A 21,101-nucleotide genomic window follows, 5' to 3' on the forward strand; every position below is an offset into this window, starting at 1 on the left:
GACTCTCCAGTTAGGTGAATAATACATCTGTATGCAGAGGAAAAATGGAAATATTTAGCAATCACACTTATGAAATGATTAGCCTGGGGAAGGATCCATTTTAAGCTGTCTTTCTAATGACTACTGCTGCCACCCGAGTTTCAATTAACCATGAGGCTACACCATCAGATATTTATTTATTTATTTATTTTTGTGAGCCTGTTTGAATTTCCGTCAGCTTTCCTGGAGCTCATTTTATCACAAGGGGAATCGTGCTCCCTTCTTTGCAATTGTGTGGGTGAGCTAATGCAAAGAGGTGAGCAAAATAATTATGAAAATACAAGCCCTTGGTAGTGAGAACAAAATCCATTTTGATGCACTCTGCCTAGTTCTATGAACTGAACTCCTTTGCTCCAGAATTTCCAGCCTAGCTGGCTGAAAATGTGCATAACCTGTTTTAAACTGTTTTGGTGCATTATTAGGTGAGCATTGATTAGTTATTCTTCATTGATTAGTGGAATTTAAGGCCAGAAGGGACCAGTATGGTCATCTGGTCTGACCTCCTGAATAACACCAAAGATTTTCACCCAGTAATTCCTGTGTCGAGCCCAGACCTTGTGACTGAGGGTAGAACCTATTATTGTTAATTGATTAAACTAATGTGTGTACAGTGCTTTGAAATCGGAGTGGGAAGTGCTAAAAATTGCCAGGTTTGAACGGATTTAGTGCTGATGGAAGTGAAGACTGAATAATTCTAGTTTGAGCTGGGCATAGTTTGGCCAGTTGCTGGAAAGCTTTTCCTACCCAGCTCTGCCAGAGCCTGCTTGGTATCCTTTCCATGGGTCCTTCTTGTGCTGAAATGGATGTTTTGATGGGCGCAAAGTGCATCTTAGCATGAAACCTTCCAATATCTTATCCCTTGTCCTCTGGGTTAGAATTTAAACCCGTGTCCCTCGAGCTGAAAGTCTGGTGCCAAGACCCCACATTGCCAGCTAGTCAGCCCTGCATTCAAAATGCAGTCAAGTAAAGACGTGTGAGGCTTTAAGCCCCTTTAAGCTGATTATAGCATTAGTGCAAACTCTCTAGCTTGGCTGTCCTTCCCGCTTCTTTGTACTCCAAACTGCTCAGAGCCTGTGTTCCTAACGCTTTCCCAGCTGCAGACAGGTTTCCGTCTTTGAGAATCATCTCTTTAATCAGAATGGCTCCATTTATTGACTCTCTCTCTGTATCTCCAGGTGATGTGGCTGCCCAACACGGGGCGGCAGCTGGTGAGGCGAATTGCGCCAGGTTTCCAACAGACTTCTGACATCAAAGCAGACGTGGAGCGCTTGAGAGACAAAGGCATCAAACAGCTGAACCTGCGGTACACTAAGGTCACCAGTGAGGACATCAGGTGCGGGCCTCAGCTTTCATTGGTCTGAATTTCCACTTGCTGTGTGCATGTGCTGTGTGCATTTGGCAAAGCCAAAGTATATAGCTGCTCCCTTGCCCCTTCCCATTGAGGCCTGCTGGGCTCTCAAGCTGTGGTCAAGCCAGGAACCAGGACCTGTGGCTCTCAACCCACAGATTCTAGTGATCACAGTGGTCTCTTCTGGCCTTGGAATCTACGGGTCTTTGGCCTTCTGGCTTCCAGGCAGCTGCTGTCCTTCCACAACAAAGAACTGCTCCCACCTAACAGGGCACATAGCTGGCTGTCCAGCGGGAGTTTTGCTGTCTGGTGGGGGGAGCATCTATAGTGGCAACATCACTTCAATCAAGGACAGACTCCATTTTCCTCTTTAATGGGCCCATCGTATCTGCTAGTCCATGGGAGACAGCAGGAAACTCCCCCTCAGCTACATCAGCAGCAGTGCCCTGTTGTCACTTGATGATGGGAGGATCTTAGTGTCTCCTACTGGAGACCCCTTGAATTTGTCAGCCCCGGTTTCACACCTACCTCAGGCAAAGGAGAGCAAGACACAGGCCAGGCTGAAAGTACAAGAAAAGAGGTTAATAGGATTGTAATTTCTTGCTAAGTAACGCATGAATCAATGGGTCACCGAGCAAACTGAGGCTGACCTACCATCAAGGGAAAGACGCGAAAGGAGCGAGATGCTGAGCACTTCCTACAGGCATTGTTTGCAGACACACCCAGATGCAGGGCAAACTCTCAGGCCATAAACGTTCCGACGTTCCATAGCGCTGGTTTGCGCTGCGGTTGTGTCCAAGTGGGGCAGAGAGGGGCAATGGCAAGCAGGGCCCTAGCTGAAACAGAGCTCATCCCTGTGTCCTAGTGGCTAGAGCCTGGGACTCAGGAGAAACGGGCTCTATTCCCCTGTGTGCCACTGGTCTGCTGTCTGTCTTTGGGCAAGTCATGTCCCCTATCTCTGCCTCCGTTTCCACATCTGTAAAATGAAGCTAGTGATCCTGACCACCTTTGTAAAGCGCTTTGAGATCTACGATGAAAAGCGCTATATAAGAGCTAGTTAGTTATAGTGTATATAGAAACCTCTTCTCTCTCCCTCCCTCCCTCCCCCCCCCCAAAAAAAAACCCCCACAGTTATCGTCTTGAAGATTTTTGTCAAGCACGAGACAATCGACTCAACCCTTGCAGTGCTGAAGGGCTGAAAACTCAGACGAAGCTCCTCCTCGGTCTCTCTCCCTTTACTCCAGCATGCTCTTCCACCCCCTGACCCTGGCCATTTGCAGTCTAGTCAACCCGCTGCAGGAAACCTTCCTCAGTCCCCAGGCCCATTGTCCCCAGCAGAGCCACCTAGGAATTGACCTTTCTGGGCAGTTTTCAGGTATTATCTTCTGGGAACCGGCCAGTTTAGAAAGGTTTACAGGATTGAGCAGTGAGGTGGCTGACCAGGCCTTTAAAGACTTCTCAACAGAATCCCTCTCTCCTGCTGTATATTAGGGAATAAAATGTATTGCGTTATGGCCTCTGCGTTAAGGCTTTGCCACTAGCACCTAGTGGTCGTGAAAGAAGTTTCTTTATGCAAGTTTTATGACCTGCTAATTATCAGCATGGTAAAGGGGACACATCCTGGGATGTCCCGTGTTAAAATGTTCTCCTCTAGGACAAGCATCCCTTGCTGGTGTGGAGACCTTGGTCTCACAGCACTGAGACATATTTTGATGGTGTTGCAGGTAGGGGTGCTGGAACAATTTGTATAGCTGGAGTGCTATGATGGAAACCATGTATTTGGTGTTTGTTTTTACTACTCCAAGCCAGGGGGTGCAGCAGCACCCCTGGTTCCAGCATTGCTGGCTGCATGGATATCAAAGATCTTTCCTGATTTCTTTTTAGTTATTTACAGTGAGATCCCAAGACATGGAACAGTTCCATTGAAACTGGGACCATTGTGTGAAAATCTAGACCAAGGGCAGCCCTGGATCTGACTCCTTGGACAATAAAGGGGGTTGTGTAGTTTAAATACCTGTGCCACCCTAGTATGTTTGCCAAAGATCCTGTGGGAGAAGAGATTTATGTTATGATGGTCTGGCCCATTTCCAAGCGAGGGTCATGGAAGTAGAAGGAGAGAGTGGCTAATCTTAATAGCTTTTTACACGGAGTTTAGTGTGTGACAACATTAAGGGAGCCTTTTAGAAATCAAAATATTAATCATCTGATTCTCATTCCAATACCAGTTTCAGAGGAAGTTTAGGCAACTCATTCAAAGCACATCCAGCCAGTTTTTCAACCTGATTAGCAACCGCCCTTTGCGTCTCATTCATCTGCTGCTGCTGTGAACCTCTGATTTAGGCCAAGCTCCTGAGTTCTTTCAGACATTACTTTGTGCCAATATATTTGAACACAGCCTTTTAACGACCCTATTTAAATCGGCCTCGTTTCATCTTTAATTAGCCAATGCCGTCTTTCTTCTTGGTAGTATGTGGAGTTTGAATTTCATAGGGTGTGAATCAAAATGACCTCTGCTGCTAAAGTTAAACAGATAAGGGATGTGTTGCCCCTAGGTGACCTGGTTAATTTTTAGGATTTATTGCTTGCCAAATTTGACTTGGTCCTTAAGAAAACATGGAAATCAAACGGTTTGGGAGAGGAGATAATATTTTAAAGCTAGAAAGGAAAGTAAGTCCTGTTATGTAGGTAAGGACTGATGACTGAACTGCAGTGTATCACATTGTAACCGATGCTGTTTTTTGAAAAACAGATAGTTCATAACCCATGGATGTTAAATGGTTAAGGGCCAGATTGTGCTACTGCAGTGCGGGTTGCCACTGAGGACCAGTGTGGAGCTGTGCTGCGTCGGGGGAGCTGTCCAGACATGTAGATCGATCCAGGCACTGTGCCAAAGGGGATGGGGAAGGAATGAAGGCAAAATATGCCCTGTAACTTTCAGTGCATGAGATGCAGAGAGGTCCAGTCATAGGCTGTTCAGAGACTTGGGTTCTATTCCTAGCTCTGCCACTGACTTGTTGTGTGACCTTGGGCAAGTCACTTCCCCTCTGCCGCTGTTTCCCCTCCCACCCTTGTCTTGTCTATTTAGATAAAGTTCCTCCAGCATACGTACAGCGCCTAGCACAGATGGACCCTCTTGGTGCTGCTGTAGTAGAAATTAATACATGCTTTTAAATTCTAAATCCACATCAATTTTGGCCCAAATGCACCACTCCCCTTTTTTAGTTGTCGGATTCCTTTTACTAAAGCGTTGACCCTGTAATGGCAACTGAATCCTCTTTTCCTGCTACACACACCACGTTTGCACAGAGCAGCTAGTATTATGAATGTAGTTAATAAAAGCTCACTGCCTGCTGCTCCACTGCTGAAAACAAAACCAGGCCATGTTACATACGTTCCGGAACTAGAGGAACCAGCTCTGCCAGAGTGCTACAAGGAGCAATCTTACGATTGCCTGGTAGCCCCTGGTGCTCTGGGTAGAGCAAAGCCTTGCCCACCCTTTCTCCTTTCCGTTCATTCTCCATTTCTTGGAGAATTATGGAGAAGGGGTGCCCATCCGGCAATTGTGCGGTGGTTTGTTCTAATTATCCTGGCTCCGTTCTGTTTGCCTCAGCAGCCTCAAGAACCAAACCTGCCATGTTGGCAAACTGAAGGGTTCAACCATAGGGTTCAAAGGGACATTGCCACAGTCCTACATCAGACTCGTTAACTGGGGAGCTACTGACCACACGGATTGAATCAACCCTGATGAAATGCCATCCTTTACCACAAAATACATGTCCTAACTACTGTATATGCAGTGCTTACTCGGCATGACCAGCATTGCTTTCAAGAGTGTATAGCTTCACCCTCAATATTCAGTATAATCAGATCATATTAACAGCCTTGTGCTACCTCCATAATTACATATGGTGTTGACCATCTTCAAAGTGTTAATGAATCGTCACAATCAGATAAGGAAACTGAGGCAGAGTGACTTACCCACGGCCATAGATAGGATCAATATCCGCATTGCAACTCGAGAGTTCTTGTCTCCCAGTCTTGTTCTGACCTCTGAAGCAAACCCCTTGAAAAATGGATTCAAGCACTCAGAAGACTTGAGACCTCTTTTGTTAGCAAACAAGAGCCCCATAAATCTATGTCTGGACCCAGGCAGGAGAGCAAGAGTATGACTGACTCTTACATCGGTCTCCAGTTTAATTCAGTGACTTGCCCTTTCAGTATTATAGGCATCTGCAATGGCTGTTCATTTAACATCACCCTAATTAGGGACGCTTTTTAAAAATGTGTCCAGACTACCACCATGTGGAGTGATAGAATTATGTATATCTAAGCTGGAATCTGCTCTGGTGAGTGAATAAAGCTTTTAAGATCAAATAGTGGTTTAATAGGTTTTAAGGCCAGACAAGATCTTGTGTTTCAACATGACCTACTTCACCAAATTTCAAATCTGGCCACTATTAAAAAGCATGCTGTTTGTCAGATGACTCTAATCTCCCTTTGTATTTATTTCATGCGAATCACCCATGTATAGGATATGGCATTTTGTGTCCTCTGTTCACTGTACTTACAGAAATACTAACCTACTGCTCTGTTATTTTTCTCGGCAGGGAATACGCCGCCGCGAACCTGAGCGTTAATCTCTACATTGTAAATGAACCATGGCTGTACTCTATCCTGTGGTGTGCTGGTGTTCAGTCTGTCACATCTGATAGCTCACAAATCCTTAGCAAGGTGCCTTTTCCCGTTTGGCTAATGGTAAGCAAGACCACGTGTGAAATATCCATATGGTACATAAGATTCGCCTCCACTGTCATCCCTCTAAAAAACAGGGACAGATTTCTGGGTATGTTCGAGGCTGCTCTGTCCTGTAGAAGCCATACGTTAGAGGGGTAGGTTCAGCGGTGTGCTATCAAAATTTTAATGAGAGACTCCTTCAAAAATGTTCAGTTTCAGACCTACAAGATTCCCTGGGTTGGATACTTTCCCCTCTTCCCCCAGCAAAACTCTGTCTTCATACTCTTCTCTTATCCAAATCAATCAGTTCTTCCACTCCATGCCCCCCGGCTTAGTACCCTTCAACACACCATGCTCCCTCTCACCAATACCACATTGAGGTACTGTACCTCTGTGTGGAACCCTATCTGGCAGCTGTTCCTAGCAGCAGCAATGGTGATGGTGGCAGAAGTGGGTTTTCCCTAAGTCTGTCTATGGGATGTTAAGTGGAAAGTGGATCCCCTCTTCGAATGAGGTGGGTGGTCAGTTGGGGAATGGGCTCCCTTTGGTTGCTGAGGTGGCAGGTCTCCTCAGCTGGTGATAGGAGTGACAGAGCTGGACACCTCTGGCTGGTGGATGGGGAGCAGAGCTCTGGTCCCTTGCATAGTTCCAGCTTTCCAGCCCTGGGTGGGCAGGCACCAGTCAGGGGAGAGATGGGTGGCAGTGGCTCCAGGACTCATGCCTCCTGCAACAACAGTTTGCCCCGTCTCCTTATGGACAGCTAGAGCAGGGCTGTAGGGGTTGTGGAGACTACGTTGTGCAGTCCCTGCCCGCCATGTGTACCTAGAGCAACTGGTGGGGGCATGCTGGGAAGGGACCGTCCATTGTAGCAGCTGTCACAGTTGCAGCAATAGTGAGCCTGCCCAGAAAGGGCCCTAACTTTGAACAAGCTGAGTCCTTGTTTTCAGGGCAGTTTGCGAAACTCATTTTTGCTGTCTCCTCACCAATATAACCGGCTCCTGCCTGTGGTTATCTCTCCACTGTGTGGGGGGAATTACATCATGAAAACTGGCCCTGTCGGCCACTGAGCAGACAATGGCCCATCAAAAATTTGCATTTCCATGTATTTGGATCTTTGAAGCTTGAGAAAGCCAACATGAAGATGAAGTGATGTGAGGCTGCCGTGTCTAGGGATTCTCAAAGCAAGTCAAGATGGTTAAATATTCAGGGGAGTGGGGGTCTCTTTAAGAAATGAAGTCTCGTGCACCATTGCAGGGCTGGCGATTATCTAGTACTGACCCAAGAAACCCTTTCTGATCCTGCTCCATGAATCCATGACCCTGCAATGTCTTGTACACTATCTGCAGCTTGATCTTGGAGCTCTTCTTGGACCAGCTAGTCCTGGAACAAACAAGGTGAGGGCAAATATTGATTTAGTCTTAAGAGGCACACAGGATCTGGTCCAAGAGGTGAATATAGCTGAACTGCTAAATATATTTAATTATATATATATTTATATATAACACACTTCGGGGCGGGGGGGGGGGGAATCCCAAAGAAAACCTCCACACCAGTAGTTAGCTTCAAAAAGGGGAACTATGCAAATTGAGGAGGCTAGTTAAATAGAAATTAACAAGAACAGCAACAAGAGTAAAATGCCTGCAAGCTGCAGGGCACCTTTTTAAAAACACCATAATAGAGTCTCAAGCTATATATACCCTAAATAAAAAACAAAACCAGTAAGAGGACCAAAAAAATGCCACCATGGCTACACAAGAGAGTAAAAGAAGCAGCTGGAGATCAGACATAGTTTAAAAATTTGAAGTCAAACCCTACGAAGGGAAATACTCTGGCAAGTGTGAAAGTATGATTAGGCAGGACAAAAAAGAATTTGAAGAGCAATTAAGAAAAAGACACACACACACAGCAATATTTTTTTGAAGTACATCAGGAAGCCTGTCAAACAGTCCCTGGGGCCACCGGTCGATCGGGGTACTAAAGGGGCACTCAAAGGAGACAAGGCCATTTCAGAGAAGCTAAATGAATTCTGTGCATCAGTCTTCACTGCAGAGGATGCAAGGTGGGGACTCCCACATCTGAGTCACTCTTTGGGTGACAAATCTGAAGAACTGACCCAGATTGACGTTTCAGTAGAGGAGGCTTTTCAACAAATTGGAAACAGTAATAAGTCACCAGGGCCAGATGGTATTCCTCCACGAGTTCTGAAGGAACTCAGATGTGAAACTGCAGACCTACTAACTGTGGTATGTAACCGATTGCTGAAATCAGCCCCTGTACCAGATGACTGGAGGATAGCTAATGTGATAGTGATTTTTTTTTTTAAAAAGGCTCCAGAGATAATCTTGGCCATTACAGGCCAGTAAGCCTAACTTCACTTCCAGGAAAATTGGTTGAAACTATAGTAAAACCCAGAATGGTCAGACACCTACATTAACACAATACATTGGAAGAGTCGACACAGCTTCTGTAAAGGGAAATCATGCCTCACCAATCGATTAGAATTCTTTGAGTGGGGTCAACAAATATGTGGACAAAGATGATCCAGTCGATGTAGTGTACTTGGACTTTCAGAAAGCCTTTGATGAGGTCTCTTACCAATGGCTCGTAAGCAAAGTAGGCAGTCATGGGATCAGAGGGAAGATCCTCTTATGGATCACTAATTGGTTAAAAGGCAGGAAATGAAGGTTTGGAATAAATGGTCAGTTTTCACAATCTAGAGAGGCAAATAGTGAAGTCCCCCAGCAAGCTGTACTGAGTTCAGTGCTGTTCAACATATTCATAAATGATCTGGAAAAAGGAGTAAGCAGTGAAGTGGCAAAGTTTGCAGATGATACAAAACTATTCAAGATAGTTAGGTCCAAAGCTGACTGTGAAGAGTTACAAAAGAATCTCACAAAAATGCATGACTGGGCAACAAACTGGCAGATGAAATTCAATTTTGATAAATGCAAAGTAATGTACATAGGAAAACATAATCCCAGCGACACATACAAAACGGTGGGGTTTAAATTAGCTGTTACCACTCAAGAAAGAGATCCTGGGGTCATCCTGGATAGTTCTCTGAAACCATCCGCTCAGTGTGCAGCAGTAATCAAAAAAGCGAATGTTAGGACCCATTGGGAAAGGGATAGATAACAGGACAGCAAATATCATACCATTGTATAAATACGTGGTACACCCACCCCTTGAATACTGCCTGCAGTTCGGGTCACCCCATCTCAAAAAAGTTGTGTTACAATTGGAAAAGGTTCAGAGAAAGGCAACAAAAATGAGTAGCGGCACGGAACAGCTTCAACATGAGGAGAGATTAAAAAGCCTGGGACAGTTTAGCTTCGACAAGAGAATACTCGGGGCTTGTCTTCGCTACCACGCTAAATCGGAGCAGTTGCTATTGGGGCAGCAGCATCTGATTTAGTGCGTCAACTTAATTAATCCACCTCAATGAGAGGCGGAAGCCATGTTAGTGGTAGAGTGTCTCCTGCTGACATAACGTGGTGTAGACACTGCATTAAGTCGATGTAAGTTACGTTGCTCAGGGGGGTGGTTTTTTCACACCCCCTGAATGGCATAACTTACATCAACTTAAGTGGTAAGAACGTAACATAAGAATGGCCAGACTGGGTCAGACCAAAGGTCCATCTAGCCCAGTATCCTGTGTACTGACAGTGGCCAATGCCAGGTGCTTCAGAGGGAATGAACAGAACAGGTAATTATCAAGTGATCCATCCCCTGCCGTCCATTCCCAGCTTCTGGCAAACAGAAGCTAGGAACAGCATCCCTGCCCTGGTGGTGTAGGCAAGCCCTAACAGGGGATATGATAGAGATCTATAAAATCATGACCGGTGTGGAGAAAGTGAATAAGGAAGTGTTATTTACCCTCTTCACATAACACATGAACCAGGGGTACCCACTGAAATTAATAGGCAGCAGGTTTAAAACAAACAAAAGGAAGTACTTCTTCACACAACACACAGTCAGTCTGTGAAACGCTTTGCTAGGGGATGTTGTGAAGGCCAAAACTATAACAGGGTTCCCAAAAGCACTAGAAAGGTGGAGGATAGGTCCATCAATGGCTATTAGCCAGATGGGCAGGGATGCAACCCCATGCTCTGAGTGACCCAAGCCTCTGTTTTCTAGAAGCTGGGAATAGACGACAGGATGGATCACTAGATGATTTCCTGTTCTGTTCATTCCCTCTGAAGCACCTGGCATTGGCCACTGTGGGAAGACAGCATGCTGGGCTAGTTGGACCATTGGTGTGACCCAGTATGACCATTCTTAAGTTCTTATCACCTCGTGCTGCAATGTGACAATATGTCTTACTATTAAAGCAGGGTAGTGGCTGGTCAGTATTTGGATGATTTATAATAATAATACCTAGCACTTCTATCACACCTTTCATCAGTAGATCTCAAAATGATTTACAAAGGAGTTCAGCGGTATTATTCCCATTTTACAGATATGGAAACTGAGGCATGGGAAAGCAAGGTGACCATGGTCACCAACAGGCCAGTGGAAGAGCCAGGAATAGAACTAGGTATATTGAGTTCCAGTGCAGTGCTCTGTCCTCCAGGTCTCATTGCCTCCTTTGTGAGCAAGTTCTGAATCAGCCCCCTCCATAAGCTAGGAGGGACGCTGGGCTCCTAGAGACAGTCTTTCAGAAGATTCCTAAAACTTGGTGACCTCTTTGCAATTGCTGTAGTTCCCATACTGTTCTCACGTGAGTTATTGGTGGTATTGTCTTAGTCTGATGCATGGTCAGATTCTAACTGGTATGATTATATTCTGCCTCCCTAAATTCCCTCTGGAAATTTCAGTGGGCTACAGTCTGTTGTGCTTCCTATTGTGTATCCTTATTCACACAAGAATTTTAGTGACATTTTGGTGGTGGTCGGAACAATTGCTGTGAAGTTATTTGGGCTCCTCCTGGATGAATGATGCAATGTAATCCTCAGTCATTCATTCAATCTACTCTTGTCACTGACTTTTCACAGGTGTCGGGCCACTGAAACAGGAACAGAGGCGAGGCCAGCTCAGTCGGTCACTTAAAAACAGAATTGGGTTAATTATTTTAAAACGTTGGCCAGTGGTTCATCTTCAAACATCAGAGTTTGGAAAAATACAGTGAGACCTGTCTTAATATATTGAGCTCTCTTATAGAGCACTGTTCATCCATAGATCTTAGAGTACTTTACAGAAGAGGGGCAATATCACTATTCCCATAAACTAAGACAAGAAGGAGAGATGACTTGCCAAAGGTCAGACACTCAGTTGGAGGAGGAACCAGGAATCGAGCCCAGGTCTCCTGACACTCAGTTCAGCGCTAGGCCACAATATCTCTCAAGTCACCACCACGGAGAACAATAAAAATGAGTTTCCCTCATCAATATTGCCTGCCACAAGAAAGTGAATGAGCTAAAGCCACATTGGCTTGTGCTGCACAACAAATGGGTGGATAAAAACAGGTGTATTGCAAAGAACAAGTCTGGTAAAGAGAAAAATATGTCCCGTCTTCTAAATTCTTCCCTTTGATGTAACCCCTGAGTTCTGTGGGAACTGTGTGTACATCCCAGATGGAGTTTGGTTCAATCTTTCCTTTATTGAGTCTTTCAGATGAACCCATACTTCAGTGCATACTGGTGTATAATTGGCTGCTGTTCACCATAAAACTCCCTGCGTACTGTAAGTGTCAGGACCATGTGTGAGTCGTACCATCTGAATTCTGTTCTGCCTAAATCGGAGTCTTTCGGAATTGATTTCAACCTGGGAGCTAGAGCAAACCTTTCGTTCTTGCTGAAAAGTGATGATCTCCAAGGCATGTTTCTTTATGGCCCTCAGGTGACCCCAGGGGCTTTGTTGCACTTTAAGGATGAATAGGGATGTCATTTCCATTTGCTGCTGTGGTAAATTAGTGCCAGCTGCATCAGTCTCTGGTAACTGAGGCTCCTTGCTGACAGAAATGCTCGCTCATGCCTCGCTGATTCTTTTCATCAGCCAGTTCCTGGTATTAATACTTCTAAGTCCAAAATGCAGATTCAGTTCAGCTGCACAGAAGCAATACTAAAGTATTTCCAGGGCTGTTATTTTAGGAGGTCCTTTAGGCCTGTCATGCCTGCTGCCAAGCGTATGAAGGAGAGATTTTTGAGGTGTAATTCTGTTCTTTTGCAATTATATACGTGCAATTTTCCTCATATCCTCTCTTGTGAGCAGAGGGCTTCTAATGAATGGCAGAGGGCTTCTAAGCAAAACTGTCAATACATGTCAAACGGTGAGATCTGATGGATGACTGCTCAAGTCTTGAACCAACTGAGCTCAGGGCTTGTCTGCACTTACCGGGGGTTCGACGTGTGGTGATCGATGCATTGGCAGTCGATTTAGCGGGTCTTGACCGCTGGTCGCTCTCCTGTCAACTCCTGTACTCCACCGGAACGAGAAACACAAAGGGAGTCCACGGGAGAGCGTCTCCAGTTGACATCGCATCATGTGGACCCCGCTGTGAGGGGATCTAAGTACATTGACTTCAGCTATGTTATTCACATAGCTGAAGTTGAGTAACTTAGATTGATCTCCCCCCATAGTGTAGACAAGGCCTCAGTTTTGTGTATCTCTGCAGAACAGATGTGTTTACTCTCCTGTGCCCCTTTCCCAGCAGTGCTCAGCATTAGGAGTTGTGGGAAGATTTCGGTTTATTGGTGTGTTGCAAATGCTGTCACTCGTAGTGTACGTGAATTAAAACACATAGGATTATTTCTGTAAAGAAAAACTATCTAACTTCTAAAGATAGTATTTTATTCCAGTTGAGAGAGAGAGCTGTTCAGAAAACAGAACTTTCATCCCATGGGACAGTCTGATATTTCAAAATTTTGTTCAAAATATCAAAATTTTTCTCGTGGAATGAAAAGTTCCAAAAAAACCCTTAAATTTGGGAATGTCCTGATGAAAAACTGGGCATTTTTTTATCAAAACGTTTAGTTTTGAAATATTGATGTTTTGGAAATCTTGATTCAAAATTAAATGTTTTGCTTTGAATTTTCCTTTCAAAAAATTGGAAAACACAGTCAATCAGCTTTTTCCCACCAGAAAAAAAAAATCGCTTTCAACAAAACTCTATATTTTGTCCAGAAATTTTCAGTTAAAATGTTTTGACCTGCTCAAATGAGAGGTCATGTGTCCGTGATGTTTGTTTTAATATAGTTAGTGTATATAGATAGGTGCAGTATGTTCAAACATTTAAATACAGATTTATTACAATGTCATTGTTTCACAGTTAAAAAATGCAAAGATTTAAAACTCCATCAGAAACATTGTTGGATAAAACTAATAGGATGTGCCAAGTTATGATACAATTTTTACAATATAAAATGTGCCATACTCAGCCACACTGAGACAGACAAACAGGAGTAGAAGCCATTACATGCAAGGAGATAGAATAAGCATTGCTGAAGGAAGGAATTACAGATTCACAGATTCCGAGGCCAGAAGGGACCCTTGTGATCATCTGATCTGACCTCCTGTGTAATATAGGCCATGGAACCCCTCACCCCCCAAAATAATTCCTAGAGCAAATCTCTTAAAGCATCCAATCTTGATTTATAAATTGTCATTGATGGGGAGTCCCCCATGACCCTTGGAAAATTGTTCCAGTGGTTAATTACCCTCATTGTTAAAAATGTATTCCTTATTACCAGTCTGAATTTGTCTAGCTTCAACTTCCAGCCATCGGATCAGTTAAACCTTTCTCTGCTAGATTGAAGAGTCCATTTCTAAATATTTGTTACCCATGTAAATACTTAGACAGTAGTCAACTCACCCCTTAACTTCTCTTTGTTAAGCTAAATAGATTGATCTCTGAGTCTTACCTTTTGTGGTCTGTTTTTCATCCAGGTAACCCGAACGTTGCGTGAGTGTAGCTTTTTTACATGACATATTCCATCTTTCTTCTTAAAAGAATAGAAAAAAGTGGCTTGCGCTTACTTGTATTAGCATTTATAAAGTCCCAATGACTCTCTCGCATCTTGTGTTTAAGCAGTGCCAGGTTTACAGTGGCGCCATGGAGCCAGGCCCATGCTCAGAAGGGGCCTTGGCCTGCTCCGCTTGCACTGTGCCCCGAGACCCCGCCGGCTCCCCCTGCCCACCACTTGCTCCTCTCGGCCTGGCCATTGGCCGGCCAAGGGCTCCTCTCTGCCCCCTGGCCCCACCCCCCCCGGCTCCTCTCTACCCCCTGGCCGGACCCCAGTGCACCTCCGGCTCCAGGCAGTCTCTGCTTCCCACTACCTGTGGGGCCCCACCTGTCTCCCCACCCGGAGCTGAGCTGCCTGGGACTGGTGCAGAAGCCTGGCCAGTCCCAGCCAGTTGTGTGTGTGTGTGTGTGTGTGTGTGTGGAGGAAGGACGACAGTGTCTGGGGCTTGGTTGGGCCCCTCTAGGCAAGTGCGTCTTGAGGGAGCCCAGCCGGGGCAGGCCCTGGCCTGGCTAATTGTGCCACTCCTGAGGGTCTGGAGCGATTCCTCGCCCTGGGACCAGCCCTGGCTGCGCTGCCAGTTCGGCCCGGCAGACACAGTCACGGCCCAGTAGGGCACTGGTGAGTGTGGCTGGGAGGCAGGGTGTGGGGGAGTGGGCCCCTAGGGAGCCTGGGGGGTGCTGGGCTGTAAGGGGGTGGGGAAGATGTGTGACTGGCAACTGCCGGTTTGTAAATAGTGCCCTCGCACTGGGCTGAGAGGAGCTGGGAGGCCCCTGCCATGCCATGCCCCATTGCCCCGGCTGGCCCCTTGCTTTAGGGACTGACCTCCCTGCACCATGCTCCATTGCCTCCAGGGGGGCCCACAGATATGTTTGGAGGCGGGCCCAAAAAAGGTTAATCTGGCGCTGAAGTGCACTGCTAACTTGGGGACTTAGCAAGGTGAGTGGGCTCAGCAAAGGGTGACCCTTTGCTTTATTGGAGATGGTTATATCTGCAGGGCTGTGTTAGCAGAGGTACATCGATTGGTATATCTGCCCTCTGAGCGTAACCTGAAGTCATTTTTCAATCACTTGACTTTTTAGTTAAAACTAGATACTCTCCACCCCCCTGCAGCAAAGCACATGATGTTCATGGGACTACTTGCATACTTAGGGACAGATCTTCAGCTGGTGTTGATCAAAAATCCATTGAAGTCAATGGAGCTATGCCCGTTTATACCAGCTTTGCATCTGCCACTGAAATGCAAAAACATGCTTGGACCTGGATTTGTAAAGGTGTTTAGGCATTGCTGCCCTCAGCATTGCAACACCAAACTGGTTTAGGAGCCTAACTCTCATTTTCAAAAGGGATTTAGGTACTCAGGAGCCACAATCCCATTGACAGTTGGTGGGATTTTGGCTTCTAAGTGATTAAATCCCTTTTGAAAATGAGGTTTAGACTCCTAAATCAGTTAGGCATTGCAACGCTGAGCCCAGCCACACTTAGGCCCAGATTGTTAAAGGGATTCAAGTGCTTAGCTTGAGGGCCTTGCTCCTCAATGGGGAGTGTGTCCAGGCCAAGTTTCAAACCTGAGCTGTACCTGCTGTAGTAAAACGTTCAAATCAAAGTTTGGGTAGAGAATTTCTTGAGGTTATTTTTTCACTCCCCCATAAACTCAGAAATCACCAAAGGCAGCTTAATTTCTTCTTCAGAGAGAGAGAGAGAAGATGTGGAAATGTTCAGCCCCAAAGGTGAGTGTTGTGAACACTGGTAGCATGCGAAAAGAGGGCTAGAATGGATGCTGCTTTGCAGGTCTTTCCTGGCAATGTGGTGTTCTTTAAAAGTAAAAAACTGGGGTAGCTTGAGGATCCAGATGAACTGGGATCCAAAATCCTGCTTGCTTGGGTGTGGCTACAGTAAAAAGAGATGTTTGGTCCATCTCCAGGGCACATCTGTGTCATGAAGTTTGTGATATTTCTGTATACGACAATCTATTTAGCCTTGAGTGCTCTCCAAATTTGGACAAACTGGAAGGTATAAGGTGTGCTTGTCTTTTTGTCTTCCAGCCTCCACACGAGTACAATCTAATCTGGATAACAGCTGATCTCATTTCATTTACCATAATTGTAGGAGTTTTTATATTCCAGAAGTAAGTAGCATTATCACAGATCAACTCTCATGTATTTGTGGTGTGTTTGTTCATCTCAAGGGTGGGGAGATGCAGTATTCTTTAGAGCCCTTGCTTATAATGACACTTATAATCAGCCCCAGTCCCAATTTACTTATCCCCTCACCTACCCCCACTCAGTTATAAGCAATTGAACGAGGCTGCTACGTGGGCCATAAAGATTACGATGAATGAGGACTTCTGAAAAGGGGTGGTCGTTCAAACTTGGTGTGGTTCTTGAGGTGGCACTAAAAAATGTGTGTGGGAGAGAACTGTCGATGCTTAAGAGAAACAGGAACCACAAGGAAAGAGCTTAAAATTCTTCAATGTTATATGAGGAATTCTCAGCAGCTCCAGAGATTCTCCCGTCATGGAAATGCTTTAGAACGCAAAGAAACCTCTATGAGTTGGGATGTTCTAAAATTGGAACGTTCAGTTTGGAAGAAAAGCATGAGATTGTCAGAACTTCGCCGATCACCTAATGGCTTTACAGTTCAGGTTTCTCTGAACGTGTGGAGAAAGGTTCCACACCCTTCTCTAACGGACAGAGGGAGCATAACTTCTACTAGCGAGTACTGGAAACTTCACTAAAGATAGCATAGCTAAGGTTGCATTTGGTTCCTTGGTTTATCTGAGGATTAAATATCTTTGTTAAGCATGGAAACAAATGCAGAACACAAACTAGATTACCTCCCTCGCTCATAGGATGGAGATCTAATTTTTTGGCAAGTTGCAAGTAAACCTACTTGTTTGCATTAGGAATTCATAATGGCAGGGTAGGGGAATGTTTAACATGTTTTTGGAACCCTGTAACAAGTATCGGTCACCCATGCCATGCTCTCCTTTGTTTATCCTGGGGGGAACCCTGGCACATCCCCTGAAACTTGCCTTTCCTCCTAAGAGGAACTTTTCATCACCAGTTATGACAATGTGACCTGGCTGTCTTGGAAAACCTGGACTCAGCAATAGATATGCTCTGAGGACAGGAAGACAGCAGGGTCTGCCTAAGGAAATGTGTCATTTTAAAACTCCACCTTCTCCTTTTCTGAGTTTCTCTTTGTAACCTTCTGTTTGGCACATCTGAACCACCACAGTGTGTGTACTGAATGGGCTGTAATTTCCATCCTGATTATTACCACAAACATCCTGGCATTAGGCACAGCAGTCGCCCATGAAACACCCGCTTCAGCTTCGCAAGCTAGTGATTGCGATGTCACGTTGCCCTCATTAAGTTGCTTTTGACTAATTCCCTGTGCAGATAATTACCTTGCTATTTTTGTAATGTGTTACAGTAGAGTGTCTGCAGCTGTTGAGAACCCCACTTACCGGCTGGACTCCATGCCAGAGACTAGAGCTGTCGTACTGCATCTAACTGGCCTCGTTCAACTCTGTTATATCTTTGCCATCTGCTGAATTCAGTAACCCAGATTCATAACGGGGTAACTCCAAGGCAGCGGAGTTATGCCGGCAATGAGTTTTGTTCACTGACTTCATTGTTGTGGCATAAGTGTAACTGACCAACAATATCCTCATATCACCTTAGGAAATTTCCCAGAAACCAAAAGTACATCTGTAAAATTATCAGAATTTTGACTGTATTTTGGATCTGAATAATATAGATTTTGAGGCCAGGAAGGGACCCTTGCGGTCATCTAGTCTGCATAACACAGGCTATAGAAAAGGAGTACTTGTGGCACCTTAGAGACTAACCAATTTATTTGAGCATAAGCTTTCGTGAGCTACAGCTCACTTCATCGGATGCATGCTGTGGAAAGTTTAGAAGATCTTATGAGATACACACAAAGCATGAAAAAATACCTCCTCCCACCCCACTCTCCGCACTCTTCATGCTTTGTGTGTATATAATAAGATCTTCTAAACTTTCCACAGTATGCATCCGATGAAGTGAGCTGTAGCTCACGAAAGCTTATGCTCAAATAAATTGGTTAGTCTCTAAGGTGCCACAAGTACTCCTTTTCTTTTTGCGGATACAGACTAACACGGCTGTTACTCTGAAACAGGCTACAGAATTTCACCTGGGACTAAAACTTGATTTCTTAAATTGCAGGTGAATCATACAAATCAAATAAACCCTTACCCCAGACGAACGCCAGATAAAGAAATGCATTGAGCACACTGGATCAGTCACAAGGGTGTGACTGTCTGACTTGCTCTCTTGTTCGGGAATTTTAAGGCCAGAGTGGCAACCATTTGACCCTTTGTTTCAGAGTCTTCAAGTCTTTCCGAAAGCAGTTCTACAGCAATTCCTCTGAATCCCTTCCAAGAATCTGCATCTTAAGACAGTCTGAATTTATGTATTTATTTAATCTTTCTATGCTACATCCCTTAAAAACCAGGCTATTTAGATATTTACCCAGGCTACTGAGAGTGTGGAGAGACAGGGATAATTTCCAGTAATCATGGATTTTTAAACGGCCAGAAAAGGAATGTAAAGAGCATGGTGAGAGGTGAAATGAGCAGACATTGAGGGAGTGGTAGAATTATTGTTATGTAAGTGCCTGAAATCCCCATTGTGCTAGGTGGTGGTAAGAGCTCAGAAATACTCTTGATGACCATATATAAATTCAAAGTTGGTGCAAGCAGGGACACTTGCAGTTCACTTCAGTAGTACCTGCTTTCCCTAGGGCTGAATTTCATCCCTTGTATTTACCCTGTAGCTCATAATGTGTCCAAACCTGTTAGTGGAATTACCCAGAGGCCTATAGTTTGCAGGGTCAATCAGTTACAGGTGAGTATTAAAACCTCCCATAGCCAGGACTTGTTACCCTCCAAAGTGTCTCTTTTAAAGACTTAAAAAGAAGAAGAAGAAGCAAAATTCAACGCCACAAATTCCAATTGCTGTAACTAAAGCCAAGGACTTGCCTTTACAGATGTGGGACTGGGAACCTACACTGCTGTCCTGTGGTTGTCACTCAGAGGGAGCCATTCCCATGGCTCATGCCCGTCTCTGCCGTGTGGAAGTGTTGGTGCTGCATTTGGGGAGTTCAGAAACCAATCCCCAAACCCAGCTGAATCATTCTCTCTCCCTCTCTCTGCTGCAGTGAGACAGGCTCAGAATCTGACCCTTGTGGATTCTTTGCAAGTCTTGCTGGGCAAATCAGTTACTTCCTTCACCCCAAGGATGAGGCGATGGGTTGGAATGGAGCCACACCTTAATGTGCTCGTCCTACCCCCTAGGCATAGCTTTCCTGCTTTCCATAGCAGGGCTGCACTTTATTCTACTGTTCAGCCTCAGCCCTAGTGACCAGATGTCGAATCTCTGTGGTCTCGCTAGTGGGGAAGTACCGACTATGATGACGTTCTAATCCAGGGGTGGGCAAACTTTTTGGCCCGAGGGCCACATCTGGGTATGGAAATTGTATGGCGGGCATGAATGCTCACGAAACTGAGGGTTGAGGTGCAGGAGGGGCTGAGGGCTCTGGGGCGGGGGCAGAAATGAGGAGTTCAGGGTGCGGGAGGGGGCTCCAGGCTGGGGAAGAGGGTTGAGGTGCAGGGTGGGGGGGTGAGGGCTCCGGCTGGAGGTGCAGGCTGCAGCGTGGGGCTGGGGATGAGGGTTTGGGGGCATAGGAGGGTGTTCTGGGCTGCGACTGAGGGTTTCGGAGGGTGGGAGGGAGATCAGGGCTGGGGCAGGGGGTTGGGGCAAGGGAGGGGGTTGGGTGCAGGCTCCGGGCAGCGCTTACCTCAAGCAGCTTCTAGAAGCAGCGGCATGTCCCCCCTCCAGCTCCTACACAGAGGTGCAGCCAGGCGGCTCTGTGCACTGCCCCGTCCGCAGACGCCACCCTGCAGCTCCCATTGGCCTCAGTTCCCAGCCAATGGGAGCTGCAGGGGCAGTGCGAGGAGCCCCATGGCTACCCCTACGTGTAGGAGCCGGAGGGGGGACATGCCGCTGCTTCCGGGAGCCGTGCGGAGCCACGGCACGTACAGAGCGGGGTAAGCCCCGACCCCACTCCCTGGTTGGAGCAGGGCAAGCCCCAGATCCTGCTACCCAGCAGGAGCTCAAGGGCCGGATTAAAACATCTAAAGGGCCGGATGCGGCCCCCTGGGCTGTAGTTTGCCCATCCCTGGTCTAACTGATCTTTTTTGCTTTCTTGCCTTGTTTATTTTTTTACTGCTCTGACTATTGTGCATGTTCCTCCTCTTTCTCTCTGCTGCATTCTGGCATCTCACAGCTATCACATGATCAGGTAATTCTGGTGCTTTCCTCTTCCTCTTCTCATTCCACCCTCCTCTTTCTTTCTGGTAGGGCTTCACTGCAGACTGAGATAATACAGAACACCCCCTGAATGATGCTTTAAACTGCACAGCTCCGCAAATGTCTTGCTGAGTGTCTGAGTCGTAACTTGTTCAATAGTTACTAAAATTAGACTGCCCCCATGCCACATCCAACTGACCCTTCTAGAGACACTTGGACATTCCACGTCAATGGTACAAGCCACTTCCCTTTGCTGGAGGGTTTATTCTAGGATACCTGAGCACCTTTTAATTAGGTAACCTTCAGGAAACCATGGTGCTCTCCAAGTAGAAATATCCCATTGCAAGATTACCCTCCAGGTAGCATTTTTATAGTCTAATCATATTTAGTCCTTTCCAAGTTAACAAATTTGGCTTCATAGTTTATATACAATATTTCAGTTTTTTTACCCCCTCTTGGCAAATTTCAGTTACTCTGAGAGAACTGGGAAGGAGTTGTGGTGCACTGAGCGTAAAGCTGACCGTAGTTCTTGGCAAATCTTCTGAGCCAGATTCTGTTCTCAGTTATACCAGCATAATTGTATAGCAAGGGAGTTACTCCACAGTTCTCCCGATGTGTCCTAGATCCCAGTCTGGCTTGTGGTGTGCGCAGCTGACATCACGC

The 21,101-nt window shown here is 45.7% G+C and overlaps 1 protein-coding gene across 5 annotated transcripts in view; it reads left to right on the plus strand.

The window, feature by feature from the left end:
- Window positions 1-21,101, plus strand: part of GDPD5 (glycerophosphodiester phosphodiesterase domain containing 5) — a 340,619-nt gene that overhangs the window by 309,986 nt on the left and 9,532 nt on the right. For 3 of the 5 annotated variants that reach the window (XM_073334846.1, XM_073334855.1, XM_073334883.1), the window contains 4 exons: window positions 1,215-1,372; window positions 5,995-6,142; window positions 16,125-16,207; window positions 20,416-20,430. In XM_073334846.1, the coding sequence (XP_073190947.1) occupies window positions 1,215-1,372; window positions 5,995-6,142; window positions 16,125-16,207; window positions 20,416-20,430 (404 nt within the window). The remainder of the gene's footprint in view (window positions 1-1,214; window positions 1,373-5,994; window positions 6,143-16,124; window positions 16,208-20,415; window positions 20,431-21,101) is intronic. The other 2 variants (XM_073334865.1, XM_073334875.1) reach the window with 2 other exon arrangements.

This window comes from Lepidochelys kempii, chromosome 1 (assembly GCF_965140265.1).
Source record: "Lepidochelys kempii isolate rLepKem1 chromosome 1, rLepKem1.hap2, whole genome shotgun sequence".
In the NCBI taxonomy this organism is placed as follows: Eukaryota; Metazoa; Chordata; order Testudines; family Cheloniidae; genus Lepidochelys; species Lepidochelys kempii.